We start from the raw sequence: 19,817 nt of genomic DNA on the forward strand, positions 1-19,817 counted from the left end.
GGGAGCATGGCCCTGATGACACCTTCATTTCAGAATTCTGGCCTCCAGAACTGTGAGAGGACACATTTCTGTTGTTTTAAACCACCCAGTTTGTGGTCACTTGTCATGGCAGACGTAGACAATGACTACAGGCAGTCGCCTGCGTGAGTTACTCTCAGTATTGATATGTGAGTGTAGGCAGCCCAACAGTAGTGAGCAATGAAGTGCCTCACTGGGGTCCTTCTGTCACAATGTCACCGCCTAACAGCTGTGTGACCGTGGGCATGTTACTGAATCTCTCCCAGCCCCCGTTTCCTCACACGCAAAAGTGACCATGCGTTAAGTGAGACTAAGTGAAATAACCCATGTAAAACTCTTAGCACAGTATTTGGCACGGTGAAGGTATTCAATGGACATGAACTCTCATTAATATGTGGCAGAAGAAAAAGGAAAGCTTTTCGTTCTCATGGAAAACCATAGCCTGCTCAGAAGCAATCCCCATAACTGGCCATGGCAAAACCTGTCAGGTATCTAGAAAGTACTCTGAACCTGCCCTAGAGAAAGAAGAACATGGCTTTCTCAATGGGGCTCTGTCCTGTGTAGCCATCAGAAAAACACTCAGAGGACAGCAAACAAGATGGCAGCTCCCAGCCTCAGATGACCCCAAGAGAAGAATGACGGGCCAGAATGAGCATGTCCAAGCTGAACAACGATTAAGTGTAAAATAACTCATTTTGGTTCAAAGAGTCAATTCTGTAAGTATAGCCAATGTGAGATCCAGGGGACAGGTAGACAGGTATCAAAGGGGATTCACCATTAGTTAATGAACTGGGCCGAGGGGCGCCTGGGTGGCTTAGTCGGTTAAGCGTCCGACTTTCGCTTAGGTCATGATCTCGCGGTTCGTGGGTTCGAGCCCCGCGTCGGGCTCTGTGCTGACTGCCAGCTCAGAGCCTGGAGCCTATTTCAGAGTCTGTGTCTCCCTCTCTCTCTGACCCTCCCCTGCTCACGCTGTCTCTCTCTCTCTCTCTCCTAGAAATAAATAAATTTAAAAAAAAAAAAAAAAACGTTTAAAAAAAAATAAAAAATGAACTGGGCCGAAAGCCCCAAGTGGCTAACAAAAATAAATGAGAGCCTTAGTTATAACTGGTGGACACCCAAGGCTATCTCTGGAGAAGAATGAGGTAAAACAGTAAATGGAAGCTGAAGAAGGAGAATGCTTTGTACTTAAGAGATCTCTGTGAAAAGGTCTTACGGTCTGCAGTGAGCTCTCCATTATCCAGAGGTCTGCACCGAGAGGCTAGAATTAACATTTAAAAAAACCCACATCTCTTTTTTTAATGTTCATTTATTTTTGTGAGGGTGTGTGAGCGGGTGAGGGGCAGAGAGAGGGGGGGACAGAGAATCCAAAGCGGGCTCTGGGCTGATAGCAGACAGTTCGATGTGGGGCTCAACCTCACCAACCACAAGACCACCACCTGGGCTAAGGTTGGACGCTCAACCGACCGAGCCACCCAGGCGCCCCAACCCAAATCTCTTTCTTGACACTGCCCTCTACATGGGTATGCCTGTGGCCCCAGTGGACAAAGGGACATTACTCTTAGATCTAGAGAGGACCGGGCTATGCAAGGCAAGTGGGTCGGAACAATCATTTGTTTTTATCTAAAACCAGGGCTCTTGGATTCAAAGAACTAAAACAGGATGTGACTGAAACCGAGGCAGAGTATTTCCCCACCCCCATACCACGCCGACGGGCACACTCATCGTGCTGCAAGAGATAACAATCAGCCTTTGGGTTTGTGGGAGAATAAATCGTGCCACATCTGCTCCTAGCTGAGATGCAGCTTAGTGAGCATGTGGACTTGCCTCCAGGCTGCCTTTGGCCTTGAAAAGTATGGAAGGAAAGTCCTACTCCATAAATTACTTTGGTGGTGGATAAACTACTTTGACTTTACCCCCCATTTGTCACACTTCGGCCACATTTCTGTGCACAGCCAAGTGTGCGGGCTGCCCTTCTCCAAGGCTTACAGCGCAAAGGGAAGTGACCTGCGTAGGTAGCTCAAAGGTCATGAATGCCCAGAACTGAGCTGTACCAAGACATGGAAGGAGGTGGCAAGGAGGCCACTCCACCATGTCCTGGTCTGCTCCACTCTTGTCTGCCTTCTAACAGAGCAGATGCAAGCCATTACGTCTGAGTGCACCTGACCCCGACGTTTTGGTCTTTTACACTCAACAGGTATGATCTGGCCACTGCCTGGATGAAACTAAAAATTCCACAGCAAAGACCATGAAAGGAAAGTGGGTTTTGAGCCCTACCTGGCAGTCTGATTTGTTTATGGTACGTATGGTATGCTGAAAAGTGCACTCCCCCCCAAAAAAACCTCACGTCCACCCGGAATATCAGAATGTGACCTTATTTGGAAATGGGGTCTGTGGAGCACCTGGGTGGCTCAGTCAGTTAAGCATCCGACTCGATTTCGGCTCAGGTCATGATCTCATGGAGTTCGAGCCCCACGTCGGGCTCTGCGCCAATGGCGCGGAGCCTGATTGGGATTCTCGTTCTCTCCCCTTGTCTGTCTACCCCTCCACCACTGTCTCTGTCTCTCTCAAAATAAATAAATAAACTTAAAAAAAAAGGAATAGGGTCTTTGCAGGTGTAATGACATTAAAGATAAAATCATATTGGATTAGGATGGGCCCTACATCCAATGACCGATATTCTTATAAGAAGGCCATGTAAAGATGCAGAGACACACAGGAAAGAAGGCCATGTGACAAAAGACACAGAGGTTGGAGGGACGTGGCCACAAGTCGAGGACTGCCAAGGACCGCCATCAGTAAGGAGAGGCATGCATGGGACAGATTCTGCCATCAGAGTTTCCAGAAGGAAACAACTCCGCCCATACTTTGATTCTGACCCTCTGGCCTCCTGAACCACAAAAGCATAATTTTCTGTTGTTTTTAATCACTGAGTTTGCGAAAATTTGTTACTGGAGCCCTAGGAAACCATCACAGAAGGCAAAAAAATCTAGGCTGGAAAAATTCTCTCTGAGTAGAAAGAGGAAAGAGAGCTGGCATGTCACAAGTGGCCCAGACCACAGTGAGTCCTGGGACGCCGTGGGCGGGGCGTGCACACACAGAGCTCTCTCCGTGGGGCAAGAAGACTGGATTCTGAAACCCTAGGTTCTCAGCTCCTGCAAAGGTTCCTCCATGAGTGGGGGGCAGGACCATATCCACTCTGAAGGGACTTTGCAGGCTCAGGTGACAGCCAGCGTCAGCTTGGGCCACCAGAGCACAGAGGGCTGTTCCTAAATATTCTGCTTCAGGAAAACCCCTAGGACCTCCCCACCATCTAGATGGTAGGGAAAGACGATCATGTCAGATTAGAATGGAGGTTCCCACCAGCCCCAAGGAAATGGGCTCAGAATCAGATTTAAGATACAAAACATGACATTTCTTACGCACTTGAGTTTATAGGATAATATGCATATTCCCTGGGAGGGTTTTCAATGACACCGTGTTCAAATAATCTTTACAGGTGAACCCTTTGGATGTGTCTTTCTCATCTGCCAACCAGGGAAACCCCCAAGGGATTTTAAGAAAGACAGACAGACAGCCAATATACTCAATGACTTACCTTTCTTGGAAGCTAAACCAGTTTCCTTTACACTATTCACATAGAGCCTTCGAACGCCATCTTCTTCCACAGAGGAAAGTGAAAACCCTAGAAAACACAAAGACAGGATGGTAAGGCTCACACCTTCCGAATGTTTACCAAACAACAGGAAATACCTGCTGTGAACTAAGTATGTTCAATGTTTTTGGTTACAGTTTGGAGCAATTGTGTTGTTCCCTGTTCATATGATTTCACAAAGCACAAAAAAATGCATTTCTAGATCACTCTAAAGAAGTCACTACTTGTAAAAATTAACATTACCAGCCACAAACTGCCGGGCTAGCTCAGTCGGTAGAGCATGGGACTCTTAACATTATCAGCCACGTCTATCTTCACGCCACCTACCTATCAACTCAAATGGAAGAAAATTATTTTGTTTTCCCTTGCTTGCTAGCACATGCCATGGTTTTATTTTTTCCGTGGTCTCTTCTCACAGCATCAACGGGACGATTAGCTTATCTATCTGGGTCCTTTGACTTTTTTCAGCCAATCCTTGTCCTACAATACGTTATATCTGAAAAACTGTATGGTATGTGTCCAGCCATATGTATTGCTGTATGGATACGAGCTTAATTTAATAAATCTTTGCAAATGGGGATTAAGGAGCAATTCACTTTACAAATCTTATTTTATACTGAAATTCATTGATTTCACATTCTCCTAGAGTGTGATCACTCTATGATCCTAGAGTGTGATCATAAAATTATCTTATTACCTTACCTTGTCCAGGATTCCTGAGCCCAAAGCCCATTGGCTAATTAATCTTGGGCTTCTTGGCAAACCCTTCAGGAAAAAAGGAAAAACCAGACCCTGAGCTTCTAGGTGGTTTGGGGATCTGAGGTGCTTCCAGTCCCGTGGCTACAAGCCCTGGGCACCTCTGTTTCTAGACACTCTAATTAGAACTCTTTCCTGATCAGGACGCCTGGCTGGCTTGGTCAGTGGAGCATCCAACTCTTGATCTCAAGGTCATGAGTTCGAGCCCCAAGCTGGGTGCAGAGATTTCTATTATTTTTTAAATGTATATTTATTTATTTTGAGAGAGGGAGAGAGAGTTCAACAGGGGAGGAGCAAAGAGAGAGAGAGAGAAAGAATCCCAAGAAGGGTTGGTGCAGAGCCCAACATGGGGCTTGATCTCACACTGTGAGATCATGACTTGAGCTGAACTCAAGTCAGGGGCTTAACAAACTGAGCCACCAGATGCCCTGAGGTTACTTTAAAAAAAGTCTACTCTGATCTGTCAGTGGAACCTCCCCTCCTATACCCCCTTTCCCTCAAGTAAGAGACTTTCGCAAACACCCCTAAAACAATAATGGGAATTAATGCAGTTGTGAAGATCTGACATTATTTCAGGTCTAGGAGAAAAGTAATCCCCTAATATAGGTATTTACTGTAAGGCTGAAGGCAGAAAAAAATCACAGTGCTTTTAAAGAGGAAATAAGCAAATAACAACAAAACAGAATAAAAAATTATAGAACTGGGACCCAGAGAGTCATCACGACTTTTCAGGCTGTGTCATAACGAACAAGTGTTTTTCTGTTTAGTTCACAGGACCAGGAAATAGATACCCACACTCAGGCAAAACGACCAACTGTCTTCGCCCACTACAGTATCATAACTCCCTCAGATGGGGAAACACAGGCCATACCCTGAAGACTTTCTGGTCTTTATTTGATTCTTACATTGAAAATCCATTCTTATAGCAACTTGTAACTTTCAGATTATGTTTCAAAACGACCCACTCAAATCGGGGCGCTTGGGTGGCTCACTCGGTTAAGCATCTGACTCTTGATTTCGGATCAGGTCATAATTTCATGGCTCATGAGTTCGAGTCCCACACTGAGCTCTGTGCTGACAGTGCAGAGCCTGCTTGGGATTCTGTCTCCCTCTCTCTCTGTCCCTACCCCACTCATGCCCTCTCTTTCTCTCTCAAAATAAACTTAAAAAAAAAAAAAAAAGACACACTCAAGTAAAAATAATTTTATACATGAGCTGATTAAGTGATATTAGCCTTAACACAGGTTTATCTATTTGCATTGAAGCAGAGAATTTCTTTCTCTTCCCTGTTAGAGTAGATGTGGAATTGGGGCTATGTCAAGAGAAAGAATGGATAGAATTCATTAAAATACAGCATTTGCTTTCTGAAATGCTGCACTTCTGTAAAGTTTTGAAACCACATTTCTTTTCCTATTAAAACAAGTGAGTAGGGGCGCCTGGGTGGCTCAGCCGGCTGCATGTCCAACTCTTAACATCGGCTCGGATTGTGATCTTGCAGTTGTGAGATCAAGTTGTGAGATCATGTCAAGCTCCATGCTGAACATGGAAATTGCTTGGGATTCTCTCTTTCTCTCCCTCTCCCTGCCACCCCCCCACTCTCTCAAAACGAATAAGCATTAAAAAAAAAAACAAGCGGGCAAATGACAAAGTGCCAGGGGACAAGAACAGAAGATGCCAGGACAGGTGACAGTTGAGAGCTTGTTACAAGCCACATTACGCCAAAGTCAGTGGAGGTGCCTGAGCTATTCCTTTGCCCCCTTGCCTCTTTTCTTGGTCTTTTTTTTTTTTTTTAAATAATCAAAAGATAATAACAAGGACTACCAGTGACTATGAGATTGGCGCTGGTCAAGCATGGCTCCGAGAAACAGATCGGACCCCCTGAGTTGGTGGGAAATCTCTGTGATAGGATTGCTCAAGAAGGCTTGAGCAGTAAGTTTTCTGGAAGTTCACGCAAAGGAGGCCAGCATTCACAAAGGGAGACAGCACTTTGGCTCTGCCCCGGAATTCGTACTGGAAGACACCTGTTCAGGGGTCCGGCAAAGGACCCTCTCCCAGCGTTCAGAAGGGCAGCTCTCCCCCACTCAGCTACACAGCACACGCTACCTCGGGCTCTCAGAGTCTCAGGAAGCAGCTTCCACTTCACAATGCCAGTAATGTGCACGTGCAGGGGAGAAGGATTATAACCGTCTCCTAAATTAACACCAATAAGGAAAATATTGCACATCCTACAGTTAGATTATTTTGAGACCACTGGAAAACACAGTAATTTTAACAGTTTTTTTTTTCCTTTTAAATAGAATAGCGACAATCTAATTCCCGGCCAACAAATGTAACACAGCCCCAAATGACTGCCAACAGTAGGCAGAGGGAATTATTCAAAATAAACCCAACTTATCCACCATGAGGCGGCACCACGAGCGGCAATAACGCTCTTGAGAATGAAGGAAGTGATTAAAACTAAGAAGAGAAACCAAGAAGACCAACTCCTGGGATGAGCAAGCAGAAGGTCCCTCACACTAAAATCCATAACCAAAGAAAAGTCATGGCATCGTCAGAAACAGCAGGGGAGTACAAAAACCTCAACACCAGGATATGGGGAAATTCAGGAGCCAGGACAAGTGTAGACACCTCTAACAGAAATGGTGCACATGACCAAAAACGCAAGAGCAGAAGTCCCCGGAGAAGAAGGAATGTCCGCTGGCTGCAATGATGCATTCTTCCACTTCCAGGCAGCCTGGGGTCAAGCTCAGCCTATCTCCTCACTCTGTGAACTAACTTCAACAATCAGTTCAGGCTGAGATGCAGGGAGGGGAGACTAAGAGAAATTGAGGAAGGGTCAAATCTTGGGGCACCTGGGTGGTTCAGTCGGTTGAATGGCCGACTCTTATTTACAGCTCAGGTCATGATCTCGAGGTTCATGGGATTGAGCCCCACACTGTCGGTGCAGAGCCTGCTTGGGATTCTCACACTCCCTCTCCCCTGCTCATCTTCTCTCTCTCAAAATAAATAAATAAACTTAAAAAAAAATGAGGAGGAAGTGTCAAATCTTTCCATTGGTTTAGTCAGTTTGATTATCAAGTCCTATTTTCCTCCCTAAAGTGTTCTAAAATAGAAGACACTGTGGTTTGTAGCTGGAGTTTTATATGTTGGTGTGTGCTAGTAACTTTTACATATGCTGCACTGCATATATACTGAGCTCAATATACAGCAGGAAGCCACAATTGAGTAGGTGCTAATGTTAAATACTGATGAGCTGAATTTAGAATCATTGTAGGTCTGGGGGTGCCTGGGTGGCTCAGTCGGTTAAGTGTCTGACTCTCAATTTCGGCTCAGGTCATGACCTTACGGTTCATGAGATTGGGCTCTATGCTGGCAGCATGGGACCCTCTCTCTCAGTCCCTCCCCTGCTCAAGTGCTCTTTCTCGCTCAAAATAAGTAAATAAACTTAAAAAAAAAGAAAAAAGAATCCTTGAGAGGGCGCATGGGTGGCTCAGTGCGTTAAGCATCCAACTTCAGCTCAGGTCATGATCTCGTCGTCTGTGAGTTCGAACCCTGCGTGGAGCTCTATGCTGACAGTTCTGAGCCTGGAGCCTGCTTCGGGTTCTGTGTCTCCCTTGCTCTCTGTCCCTCCCCCATTTATGCTCTGTCTCTCTCAGAAATAAATAAAAAAATTTTTTAAAAAGGATCCTGGATAGTTCTGAGGTCAGAAGCAACCAGGTCCCTTAGAACTGGGGGGCTCTAACTTCTCCATCACTACATTGCAGGGATACCTTCTGCCAGCATGAACCAGACACTCAGAATAAATGGCTTCGCTGAGGCTAGTAGCCACTCAAAGCAGGCTCTGGGAAGTGAAGTCCAGGAATCAGCACTGTTGGCGGCTGACAATAACATAGACAGAAATTGAGATGAAGCACTGAGAGCCCAGCCCTTAGGCAATGCCACACCCCCCAAGCATGAGCTTGCAGAGTTTACCAAAGCCTTGGTGGTGCCCAACAGACTGGATGTTAAAACAAAACACCCTGCTTCTTTACATCTGAGAAGCGCTGTTGACAATACTTTCTAGGTTGATGCCAGAGGCGCTAAAATACCTTCAGTGTGGAAATTTAAATGGGTTCCGTGAGCACCTGATGCAGTAAAAAAAAAAAATACAAAATGTATGGCGGTTTTGCTTTGTTTTTAGAGTTTTTGAAAAATGTGTTATTTATTTTTGAGACAGAGAGAGACAGAGCATGAGCAAGGGAGGGGCAGACAGAGACACACAGAACCACAGCTGGCTCCAGGCTCTGAGCTGTCAGCACGGAGCCTTACGCGGGGCTCAAACCCGCGAACCAGATCATGACCTGAGCTGAAGTTGGACGCTTAACCAACTGAGCCACCCAGCACCCCAAAAGTATAGCGGCTTGATGCCCAGTTTCCAAGTCCAAGTACCAGTCAGTTTTACAGTCCATTCCAAGACCTTTCAATTCAGCCCTGTCAAAGAGAAGAGAAAAACCGGCCCGGTGCATCTTACTTTGGAGAACCCACTTAGTTACAGCCCTGCTACCAATCACTGCTTTAATTACCAAGGTCACGCTTCTGATGCCTAACAAGCCTTCCACAGACATTTATCCTTTACCATCAAGAAACCCCCTCTGGGTGTATGACGTCTTTAGTTTTAAAGTCAAGTAAACAGCGTGAAGGTGTAATGCAAGTAATCAGGGTCCAAAATGAGGTTCTCTTCATTAGGCCAAAAGCCCTAAGGAACATTCGGAGATGAGGAGCGGCTGCCTGTGGGAGCGACTGCGGAAGGAATCTGCTATCCTGCTGCTCAGTAAAGATCTGAAGATGTTCAGACGCTAAGAAGCTGAATAACTTAATTCAGAGAGAAACTGTAAATGAGCATGGACGGTAGGCTCCGTGTGTCTGTATCAGGCTTTCTGGTTACTGCCTTCTCTCCTCCCCTCCCCCAAGAGACGGACACTCCCCGGGTGGCAGCGGCTGCGGGCCTGTGTCCTGGAATGAGGGTAACGCAGAGTCCCAGCCAAGCCGCAAAGGATGCATGGTGAATTCCGGAAGCACTGAATTTCACGGATCTGAGCCACCTCGGCCAGCCTCGCCACTCCTGACTAATTTCACTGCATGGATTCCCCACATGGTTTCCTCAAGCCCCAACTCCATTGCTATTCAAATCACACAGTGTAATGTTAAGTAGTCAGGGACATATGGAAGGGATGATATATTCAGCTACGCCAGAATGCAGACAACTGTGGGAAGAGCGTGAACGTAGCAAACCTGACTGCTATTCTTTCAAAGTCCTGCCTGTAAGGGTTGGCCCCGGCTGGCCATCTGGGAACTTGGATTTTGGGTGGGTTCCCAACACCCTGACGAGACTCACGGGGGCTAAAATTTGTGCCAACAATACGGGAGCTGGCGAACACCAGCCTTCCCCTGCTGGGAGGATGAAACTTTAGTACGTGCTGGGCAGATTGTGTCTACGTGACCGGGCACAGGGTCGCCAACAAGTCTCCCTGCTCGACAGACAACATCTCACGTGCACTGTCCCGTCTTGTTGCTGTGGGAAACAAGGGCGTCCCGTGTGGCTGGACAACGGCTCTTGGAAGCTTGCACCCGCTTTCCTCCGACCTCACCCCGTGTGCCTTTTCCCTTTATTGATGCTATTTAATTTTTTTTAATGTTTTATTTATTTCTGAGAGAGAGAGAGAGAGACAGAGTGAGCAGGGGAGGGTCAGAGAGAGAGGGAGTCACAGAATCAGAAGCAGGCTCCAGGCTCTGAGCTAGCTGTTAGCACAGAGCTCGATGTGGGGCTCGAACCCATGAACCGTGAGATCATGACCTGAATTGAAGTTGGATGTTTAACTGACTGAGCCACCCAGGCGCCCCTTGATGCTGCTATTACAGCTTCTCCGTAATAACTCAGAGCCGGAACTAAGACAATCTGCTGAGTCCTAGGCATCCTCTTACTGAATCAGTAAATCCGGGGGTGGTCTTGGGGACCCCCAGCACAACACCAAAATAAGTTCTTTTAACACTGTTTGTGGGGGAAGGGAGAACAATGAGTATAATTGAGGGAGAGGGGTATGGAAAGATCATTTCTTCATTACTAGGGTACATCATACTACAATCTATTCCTGATACCTGCATTCCCTATTTGGGACAGTAGAACCTCAGTGATCAAAGTTATAAAAATTTAACCCCAATGATTAAAGTTAAGGAATTTAGGCCGAAGTCTTCATGGCATCCGCAGCAAATCTCCCTTTCTTCCCCCCTGATTTGGCTGCTCTGTACAACATAGAAGCCAGATGTGCTGTTTTAAATAGGCCCCAAAGGCATTTTACTGAATTGTAAATAAGTGCATGTTTACACAGGGATTGCTTTAACTGGAAAAACACCAAAGATCAGAGAAAAATAAACATACCATAATTATCACTGGCAGTATCTGACTTCTCAATCTGGATGTTCTGAGTGACTTTTGGACAAATTTCAATTTCTTTGTACAGCTGAAAAATGACAAAGAGTCTGATTAGGATTTCATTATAAATAACTTATTAGGAAGAGACATCATTTTGTAAGTCTATTTTTTCACAATTGATACTTGAAAGAAAATTCTCATCACATCACGGCCTTTTTATTGAACCAAACCCAGTAAGAGTCAAAAGACAAATTTAAAACACACGCTCCCAAACTTGGCTATCGTTCCAGTTTCTAAATAATGTCTTCTCCCCTTCTAGATTTCTCTCAGGCCTGAAAACTAATGGTAAAGTAACCAAAAATCCCCAGTCCCGAGGAAAGAAATTACCAAAATCAGAAAGAGGCTAGAAAGATTTTGACAAGGGGGCGCCTGGGTGGCTCAGGCGGCTGAGTGTCTGACCTCGGCTCGGGTCATGATCTCAGGGCTTGTGAGTTCGAGCTCCACATCGGGCTCTCTGCTGTCAATGCAGAGCCTGCTTTGGAACCCATGTTCCCCCTCCCCCCTTCCCTCCCTTACTCTCTCTCTCAAAAATAGTAAGTAAACATTAAAAAAAAAAAAAGATCTTGACAAGGGATTCCTAGAAATAGGAGAAATTTCTGTTCACACACCGGATTTGCCCTAAAGGTTCAAAGTAGCACAAACAGGTACCGACAAAGAATGGCATTAAAACAGACAATAAATTATATAAATGGAGGATATTGTCTTTTAGCCACTGGATTACACCAAGTTAGCTAGAAAACTAAGGCACAAAAATTAACCAATTCTCTAGAAACCTAAGAAAGCCAGGGGTGGGGGCATGGGGGAAGATAACAGAAAGATGGAGTTCACATATCAGAAACTTTTTTTCGATTTGATTTAATTCATTTTCATATGTCTACACCTATCATCATCATGGACAATAACTTATGAAAGTTCTCCAGGTGTCCACGTGCCTCACACTTCCTCTGAGCCAAGTGTCATTTCCATTCAACAAACAAGGGAATAAGGCCAGACAGAAAGCACCTTCCTAAAGGTTTTGAAACCAGAATGGGCAGAGCAGGGATTTCAACCCAGGTAACCCAGGTCTCCAAAGGTCAAGTTCTCCACTACACCGCAATGCCTGGTAGACCACCTCTAGGTGGCGCTGAGAGGTACCAAACCTTCTTAGGAAAACAAGACAAAGGCCATTTCCAAAGATGATGCTAAATATTCCAGAACAAATAAATGTGTCAAAGCTTGTATGGAACTGGAAAACTGTCACTCAGTTTTGAAAATGAAAAACTATCTGTGCCAAGGTCAATAGCAGAAGGCTGTGCTTTAGTACAAAAGAGAGGTCCTGGTGGTTATTCAAACTTGCTCATGTCTCTGACCACAGTCATTCATCCAGAAATAACATAATTCAGGCAAGTAGAAAAGGATGGTAGTTTCTTTCTCTTCACTTTCTTAGGGCGGCTGACAGGTGGAAGAGGTGATCCTCATGCTTAGGCCCTGGGAGCCTGGAAAGGGGCTGCTGGAACAGAAAGGGAAGCAGAGTCCTGGGAACATTGACCACATGGCCCAGATCCTCTAACATCCTAATTTAATGCAACTTCCACCAAATGCAATGTGTTAGGGGCGTCATGTCATGTGTTTTTTAATATACACTTCAGAAAAATGTTCATACAAATAAATTCTGCAACCAGAAGAAACTGGTTGTGAAGCTGATCTTTAGTTCAGAAAATGTGGTTATCAGAGTTATAAATACCCAATATAATAAAGTTCTATGCAATATTTTAGGACACCACGGAATGTTCAATAAAATGCTACAAACTGTGTCTCCTTCAAATGATCCTGAGCCTCAGTTTTACTTTTTAAAAATTTCCTCGAGAGCCAAACTCTTACCCTAGGTGGCAGTACATCACTGTTTCAATCATCTTAGGAAAGTTCCAAATGGTTGCCACAGATCCAGTGGGAATATAGCTTTATGAATAATGTTTCCCATTCTTTCATAATATTGCCTCCTACTTTGCTTTGGATCGGTGGGAAAGCCTTTGTGCCTTTTCCCAGCCTCAGACAATAACTTAGTGTGATCTTGATAAGCCCCTTGGCCACAGTACGTTGTCAGGGTGGTTAGACTAAAATTGTGTTTAGGAAAAAGCACTAATAAAAACATACAATATCTCAAGAAGGATATGCACTTTAACATAGATATTTTTTCAATGCAACTACAACCAATATCTAAAACCAGAAATGCTGAAATTTCGTAGTTGTTATACAAACATCTTTAACAGCAAAACGCCATACATGTTCCCTTTATTTTATTAAGTCAATGATGTGACATGTTTTCCTTCTTTTTTAAAAAAATGTTTATTTATTTTGAGAGAGCGAGAGGGAGAGCGAGAGGGAGAGCGAGCGCACAGAGGAGGGACAGGGAGAGAAGGAGAGAGAATCCCAAGCAGGCTCTGCGCTGTCAGCACAGAGCCCGATGTGGGGCTCAAACCACGAACCCTGAGATCAAGACCTGAACTGAAATCGAGTCTGATGCTTACCCAACCTCGCCACCCAGGTGTCCCTTTCGCCTCTTCTCAAATGCCAGATTAAAAGATGACCAGATTTAAGAAAAAACTTGATTACCAGGCATTCGAGTTATCATGAAGTCCTGATCATGTCTTACACATCTCCGTTGGGTGCCCTGGTACAAGCCAGCATCGCCCGCTGCCCCAACTACAAATCCCTAGCCCGCTGCTTGCCCTCCGCTCCTCCTCTTATATCCTGTGACACACTGGCTGTGTGGCACGTGTCCTACGGACACAGCCACAGTGAGTCCACTAAAACAGAAGTCAACTAATGTCCTTCTTCCCCTGGGGTTTCCCCCTCTCATGTACGCCCTACAAGGCCCATTCTGCTCCCCTCCTCCCTCCTCCCCTATATCCCTACCCCCTCTCCAGCCATGACCTTCCTCACACATAAGAAAACAATCTCCACCCTCCTCATGTGGCCCCCGCCAGGGCCTCACCCAGCTTTGTTCCCTGAACCTAGAACACCTTCCTCCAAAATACCTCTACGACTCACTCTCTCATCTCGCTCTGTTCAAACATCAACCCAAGCACAGCTAAAGGGGCAGCACCCTCTGCTTCTGGGTGCCCTGTTTCTCTCTTCACTTGACCTAACCTTTTCTTTCCAAGCCCTTCACACCCTCTGAGATATTGCACAGTTACATGTCGTTATGCAAAAAATGTACATATTTTTATATGTCTCCACAACCTTGAATGGGGGTTCCACAAGGCGTAGAGATTTTTTCTTTTTTCTTTTCTTTTTTTTTTAAGTAGGCATACACCCAACGTGGGGCTTGAACTCACGACCCTGAGATGAAGCCTCACATGCTCTATGGGCTGAGCCAGCCAGGTGCCCCTAGGAGTAGGCATTTTTTATTGTGTATTCCAGTGCCTAGAATGTGTGCCATGGTGCCAGGCATACACAAACGCTAAACAAATATTTGCTGGATGAATAAATAAATCAATTACTCAGCGTTTCTGCAAACTCTTTATTCCCATCTGTCACTTTAAGCAAAACACATTGAATACGGGTTTTGAAATGCCAGTGCCTCCCTATTCAATTATCACTCCATCATTATCACTCCATCGACTGGGCCTAACAATTAACCAAATACAAAAAAAGTGGCCAAACAGGTACCACTTCTATTAAAACATAACCAGCAGAGCAGATAAGGAGATGACTGACTAGTCATGGTCATTTGCAACCCATGAATGGTCACTCCTCTAACTTACCAGAGATACATACTAGACCTCTCAGAGCTTTCAAATCTAGTGCACACTCTTCCTAATAACTACAGACTTTACTACTAAAATGGTAAAACAGTATCAGAGGATAAAACATATCGGGACAGCCATCTGTGAAGGAGTTACTCACAAGGAAACAGCTCCATACATGTGTGTGTTTCCCTAGTCTGTCAAAAATAAGATGGAGGTGAGCTATGGAAACCAAGCACCCATGTGGGATCTGATGCTTATTCAATAAGGGTCAATAACCTCAAATCTGCAACCTCTCAAAAAGCCTCAAAGAACTCTATGTGTTCACACACGCACACGCACACAAGCGCGCGCGCACACACACACACACACACTGGAATGACATTAGAACGAGTGTAATGGCCTATATGGGGGATTGGAAGCCAGGGACCCCTGGGTAGATTTCAAGGGGTCTGGGAACTTTGATGCTGAAAAAAAAATTTGCCATCTTTACATTCACTAGCCTGTAACTGAAACTTAGCGTTTCCTTCAATCATAAACAAATGAAAGCAACGAATACAGCAGTACCAGCAGTGGCTGTGACCTTGTCACAAGTAAAAATCATGGTTATTTCCCAATCACATTCTAGTTGCTGCCACTACTTCAAAACAGTAGTAGCTATCGGATCTCCTGCTAGGTCTTATTATTTAATGAGCCAATAAACAAGCACACATACTATCTATAATTTTTAAAATATTTTGGAGAACTACTGTGACATAATGATGTCACAGGTAATGCTATGGGCTTTATTTCATGCAACTGAAAACATTAACCTGGGAAGAGAGTGAGAGGCTTTGCCAAGTTGCCCGAGGTATCTTAAGAACAAAAAAGTTAGCAACCTTGCTAAAAACAGAGATGTGAGTAAGCAGTACTCATCGCCACATGAACGAGCCTACGGCATTTGCTTTCTCAGGGATCTCTGAGCTGGAGACCTTTTGTAAAGAGCAGGAAAGAATGCCAGGCTCCCTTTGCATTAAAGGAGCCTCCTCTTAAAAAAAAAAAAAAAAAAGTTATAAGGAGAACACCCACCCGGCAATTGTAGATACAAACAGACTAAGCTTGGAGAACCTTGGTCTCCTATACGTGATGAGCCATACAATGGCCAAGACTCAAAAATAATAAGCGAGTCAATATAATTTCAAAAGGTGGGTCTCAAACCCATGCTATGTGTGAAATAGGCAGGCCGTGGAAGTCGGTTAGCTGCAACGTATGAAAGACTTAACCACCAAGATGCACACATACAGACGGTCAAATAGCTATCCCAGTCTAATCAGCCTCACACTTTCCTTTTTTAAGTAAGGAGAAGGGGTTTCTTTCCTCTGCTCAGAGAGAACAAAGTCAGGACTCTGCCCCATGCCAGAGGAAAAAAGAAAAATAAATCAGCTACCCTCTTTAAAAGTTCCCTCTCCTGTTAATGCTTAATTGTTCAGGCGATGGTTGATAACAGACTCATCATTTTGATCTTCTTCCATGGATTGCATTGCATGGAAAAGCACAGCAAACGCTCTCCCCCTCCTATTTCATTAGAAACACTTACGGGGCACTAGGGAATATTTTAGGATGATGGAAATATTCAAAGGTAGGACCGTAGTGGTGGGAACACAATGGTATGGTTAAACCTTACTGAATTGTGTGCTTAAAAACTGGTGAGCATTAGGGGCGTCTGGGTGGCTCATTTGGTTAAGCAACTGACACTCAAAGTCATGATCTCGTGGTCTGTGAGTTCAAGCCCTGCATCGGGCTCTGTGCTGACAGCTCAGAGCCTGAAAACTGCTTTGGATTCTGTGTCTGCCTCTCTCTCTGCCCCTCCCCTGCTTGCTCTCTGTCTTTCTGTCTCTCTCAAAAATAAGAAACATTAAAAAACAAACATTGGTGAGCTTTACTGCAACCAATAAATAAAAACTCAAAAAAGAGTTAATTGGAAACAAAATTCCCTACTAAATTTTAAATCACACTTCTTCTTTTCAGAAAGAGACTGTGCAGGTTCAAGTTTTCAGTTCTGCTTTCTGTGGTGCAACCACGTCTGAAGTCATCCTGTTATCATTCACATATCCGTGGCAAGCAGCTCGGTGGCCCCCAGAGGAATGACTAAGTGCAGAGAGAGAAGCACAAATTTCAAGATAGAGGCGCCTTGCTCCCAGAATGTCTCTTTCCTGGAACTGAAAACTATACAACTCGGCTAACAAAGAAGAGACTGTCACTGTGTTATTACCATGACAACCATTTACTGAGCATCTATGATGTGCACTATTATCTCTCATCTTCACAAAATCCTAGAAATTAAGCCCAGTTGGCCCTTGAGCGACACGGTTTGAGCTGCATGGGTCCACTTTTCCGATATATATATATATATATATATTTTTTTTTTTTTTACAGTTACTGCAAGTGTATTTTCTCTTCCTTAGGACTTTCTTAATAACATTTTCTTCTCTCCAGTTTACCTGACTGTTAGAGTGCAGTATACAATGCATGGAACATGCCCACCGTGTGTTCACTGACTGTTACTGTTGTCAGTGAACTTCCTGTTGACAGCAGGCTATTAGTAGTTAAGTGTTGGGGGAGTCAAAAGCCGGACTCGGAGTTTTGACTAGGCAGGCGGTTAACACCCCCAACCCCCACCCTGTTCAAGGTCCAACTGTATCAGCACCTTATCTTTTGCCAATACCACAAAATCAGTAAGGAACGGGGCCAATATAAAACCCAGCTCTAGTTTAGAACCCAAGTCTCATAACGAAACCCAAACATACATAAACGTCCCCTGACGCCTGTATACGTAAGATCACAAAAGACCGGGACATATAATCACATAGCAGCATTTCCACCCAACAGGATTCGACCCATCGGTTTCAATCCACAGATAGAAGTCGCTCAAAACTGGAGTTAGTGCTTCTTTTCCTGACAATAGCCAGCTGACCTCTGAGTCAGGAAACCTAGGAATAATAACTAAAATTCTATCTGAGGGTCAGCTCTGGATTTCAAGTTCTCAGGCTCGCACAGCCTCGTTTCTACTCCCATCCGAGTACTAACCGGGCCCGACCCTGCCTAGCTTCCGAGATCCGATGAGATCGGGGGTGTGCAGGGTGGTAGGGCTGCAAACGCCTCGTTTCTACTCTGCAGGCACATTGTGATAAGCAAGGCCGTCTTCATAAACTTCCGAGCTCTGAATGAGGCTCATTCGTTTTGGAATTCGTTCTACTTCGCCAACCACAATTAGTACAAGCACACGTATAATTTAAAAATAATCCCCTGCAGAATGTACTTGGGCAACGGTCATAAACATTACCAGCTCGTAAATGTCCTCCTCGGGCTTTGGAATGTAGTGCTGCATTTTGTTTTCTATGAGAAATTTCAGACGCAGATAATGAGCTGAATGATCCAGCTGATGGGCCTGGGACAAAAGAAAGGAAAAAGAAAAGGAAATGTTCAAGGGTAAACAGGAATAATTAGCGCACCACTGACATCTTATCACGGTCCCCCCCCCCCCCGTCCCGCCCCCGAGAATCATAGAGATTCGTTACTGGGGCGGGTGTATGGTTTATACACCTCTTAGTTAGGAGGTTTACCTCTAACACTCAAACTGTAAAAGAATTTTCATCGAACAGATGAGTAACATTCCACAGACAGATTATGATTCAGTGGAAATAACCGAGTCACATCTTCAGTTCTGCTTATCTGAGTCATTACCCTCTTTCCCACTGGTTTTGCAACAAAACCCCATCAGATCAGAGGGGCCCTTCAACATAATTCCAAACATACAGAGGCGACGAAAGAAAAAGTGACAGAAATGGTGAGGAAGTATTCACAGCGATAGAGAAAGGCTGTGCTCTGGCAACGCTGTTTTCCTAACCACACGGGGACACTGGGACAGTTGTTAACAGTTCATTTGCAGGCGAGTCAGTGTGAACACGAGGCACTGGGATTCAGCCGTATTTATATACACCCCAAGTGAGACTCCCTCCGGGGCACTGCAGACCGGCATGTGTCCAGCTTTGGAAACACACTGAAGGACTTGCCCAAAGAAAACAATTCTAAAATAGTTAAGGACTGCAATTTCCAGGCCTTCTCCTTGGGTTCAGAATGGGTCAACTTGATTGTGCCCCTCTAGAGAGGAACCCTCGATTTAACGTTGCGGTAAAAGCCATAGCGGCAACGGGGCCGTTATTAAGTAATCGTCAATACACCTTCATGAAGACGCAGAGAAGAAAGTAAGAAAATGCTCTTTGAAAGTGTCGTGGCAGCTTGAAAGTGTATTGTTAGAAACTGTTTAAATGAAGGCACATTTTATAGGGCGCCTGGGTGGCTCAGTCGGTGAAGTGTCCGACTTTGGCTCAGGTCATGATCTCATGAATCGTGGGTTCGAGCCCCGTGTCAAGCTCTGTGCTGACAGCTATCTCAGAGCCTGGGGTCTGCTTCAGATTCTGTGTCTCCCTCTCTCTCTGACCCTCTCCTGCTCACGCTGTCTCTCTCTCTCTCTCTCTCTCAGAAATAAATAAAAACATTTAAAAAAAAATGAGGGCACTTTTTAAAGCATTCTTCTCTTTTAGAGATTCACCCTAAAGGACTAGTAGATAAAGACACGGTGTTTAAAATCTGCTTCCAAAATAATCCAGAGCACAGGGTATGGGGGGGCGGTTAGGAAATGGATGATGAATAATTTGGCAATTATAGAACCCTGATGATAGATATGCGGTTTATTACATTATTCTCTGCTCTTACAGGAGTTTGAAATTTTTCATAAATATTAAATCTCTTCACACCAAAAGCTCTCCTGGTGAGAATTATTTCAATATAAATGAAAATTAATCTTTCACTGGTTTTTTTCCTCTTTCTACCTACCCTGACTTCCCCCCCCCCCAAATTTTTAAAGGCCAAACTAAGAACATCCAGACAGTCATTCCAATAGTAGTCACTGAGTCCCATCTAACAAAACCTCAAGGGTACGAGGCACTATGGGAAACACTGCAGTTGGAGAATTAATAAAACATAAATGCAGTCTTCAACCATGCGTGTGGCGGTGGCGAAGAAGGAGGCAGAAAATGAAGGTGGGGTGGCAGTGGCTTTGCTTCTTAAGTAAATCTACATGCAACACAGGCATCCTGCATTATTACAAAAGCCCATTTCGGGAAAGTGGAAAGGAGTTCATTCTGAATGCCCC

General features: G+C 44.7%; 1 protein-coding gene across 6 annotated transcripts in view; it reads right to left on the bottom strand.

Moving 5' to 3' along the window:
• TIAM1 (TIAM Rac1 associated GEF 1) overlaps nucleotides 1-19,817 on the bottom strand; it is a 394,669-nt gene that overhangs the window by 58,990 nt on the left and 315,862 nt on the right. For all 6 annotated transcript variants that reach the window (XM_039229055.1, XM_039229039.1, XM_039229048.1 and 3 more), the window contains 3 exons: nucleotides 17,946-18,050; nucleotides 10,842-10,923; nucleotides 3,614-3,700 (listed from right to left, as the gene is read on the bottom strand). In XM_039229055.1, coding sequence (XP_039084986.1) covers nucleotides 3,614-3,700; nucleotides 10,842-10,923; nucleotides 17,946-18,050 — 274 coding nt within the window. The remainder of the gene's footprint in view (nucleotides 1-3,613; nucleotides 3,701-10,841; nucleotides 10,924-17,945; nucleotides 18,051-19,817) is intronic.

The sequence above is a fragment of the Hyaena hyaena genome, unplaced genomic scaffold, assembly GCF_003009895.1.
Source record: "Hyaena hyaena isolate Hyena2069 unplaced genomic scaffold, ASM300989v1 scaffold_2, whole genome shotgun sequence".
Taxonomy (NCBI): Eukaryota; Metazoa; Chordata; class Mammalia; order Carnivora; family Hyaenidae; genus Hyaena; species Hyaena hyaena.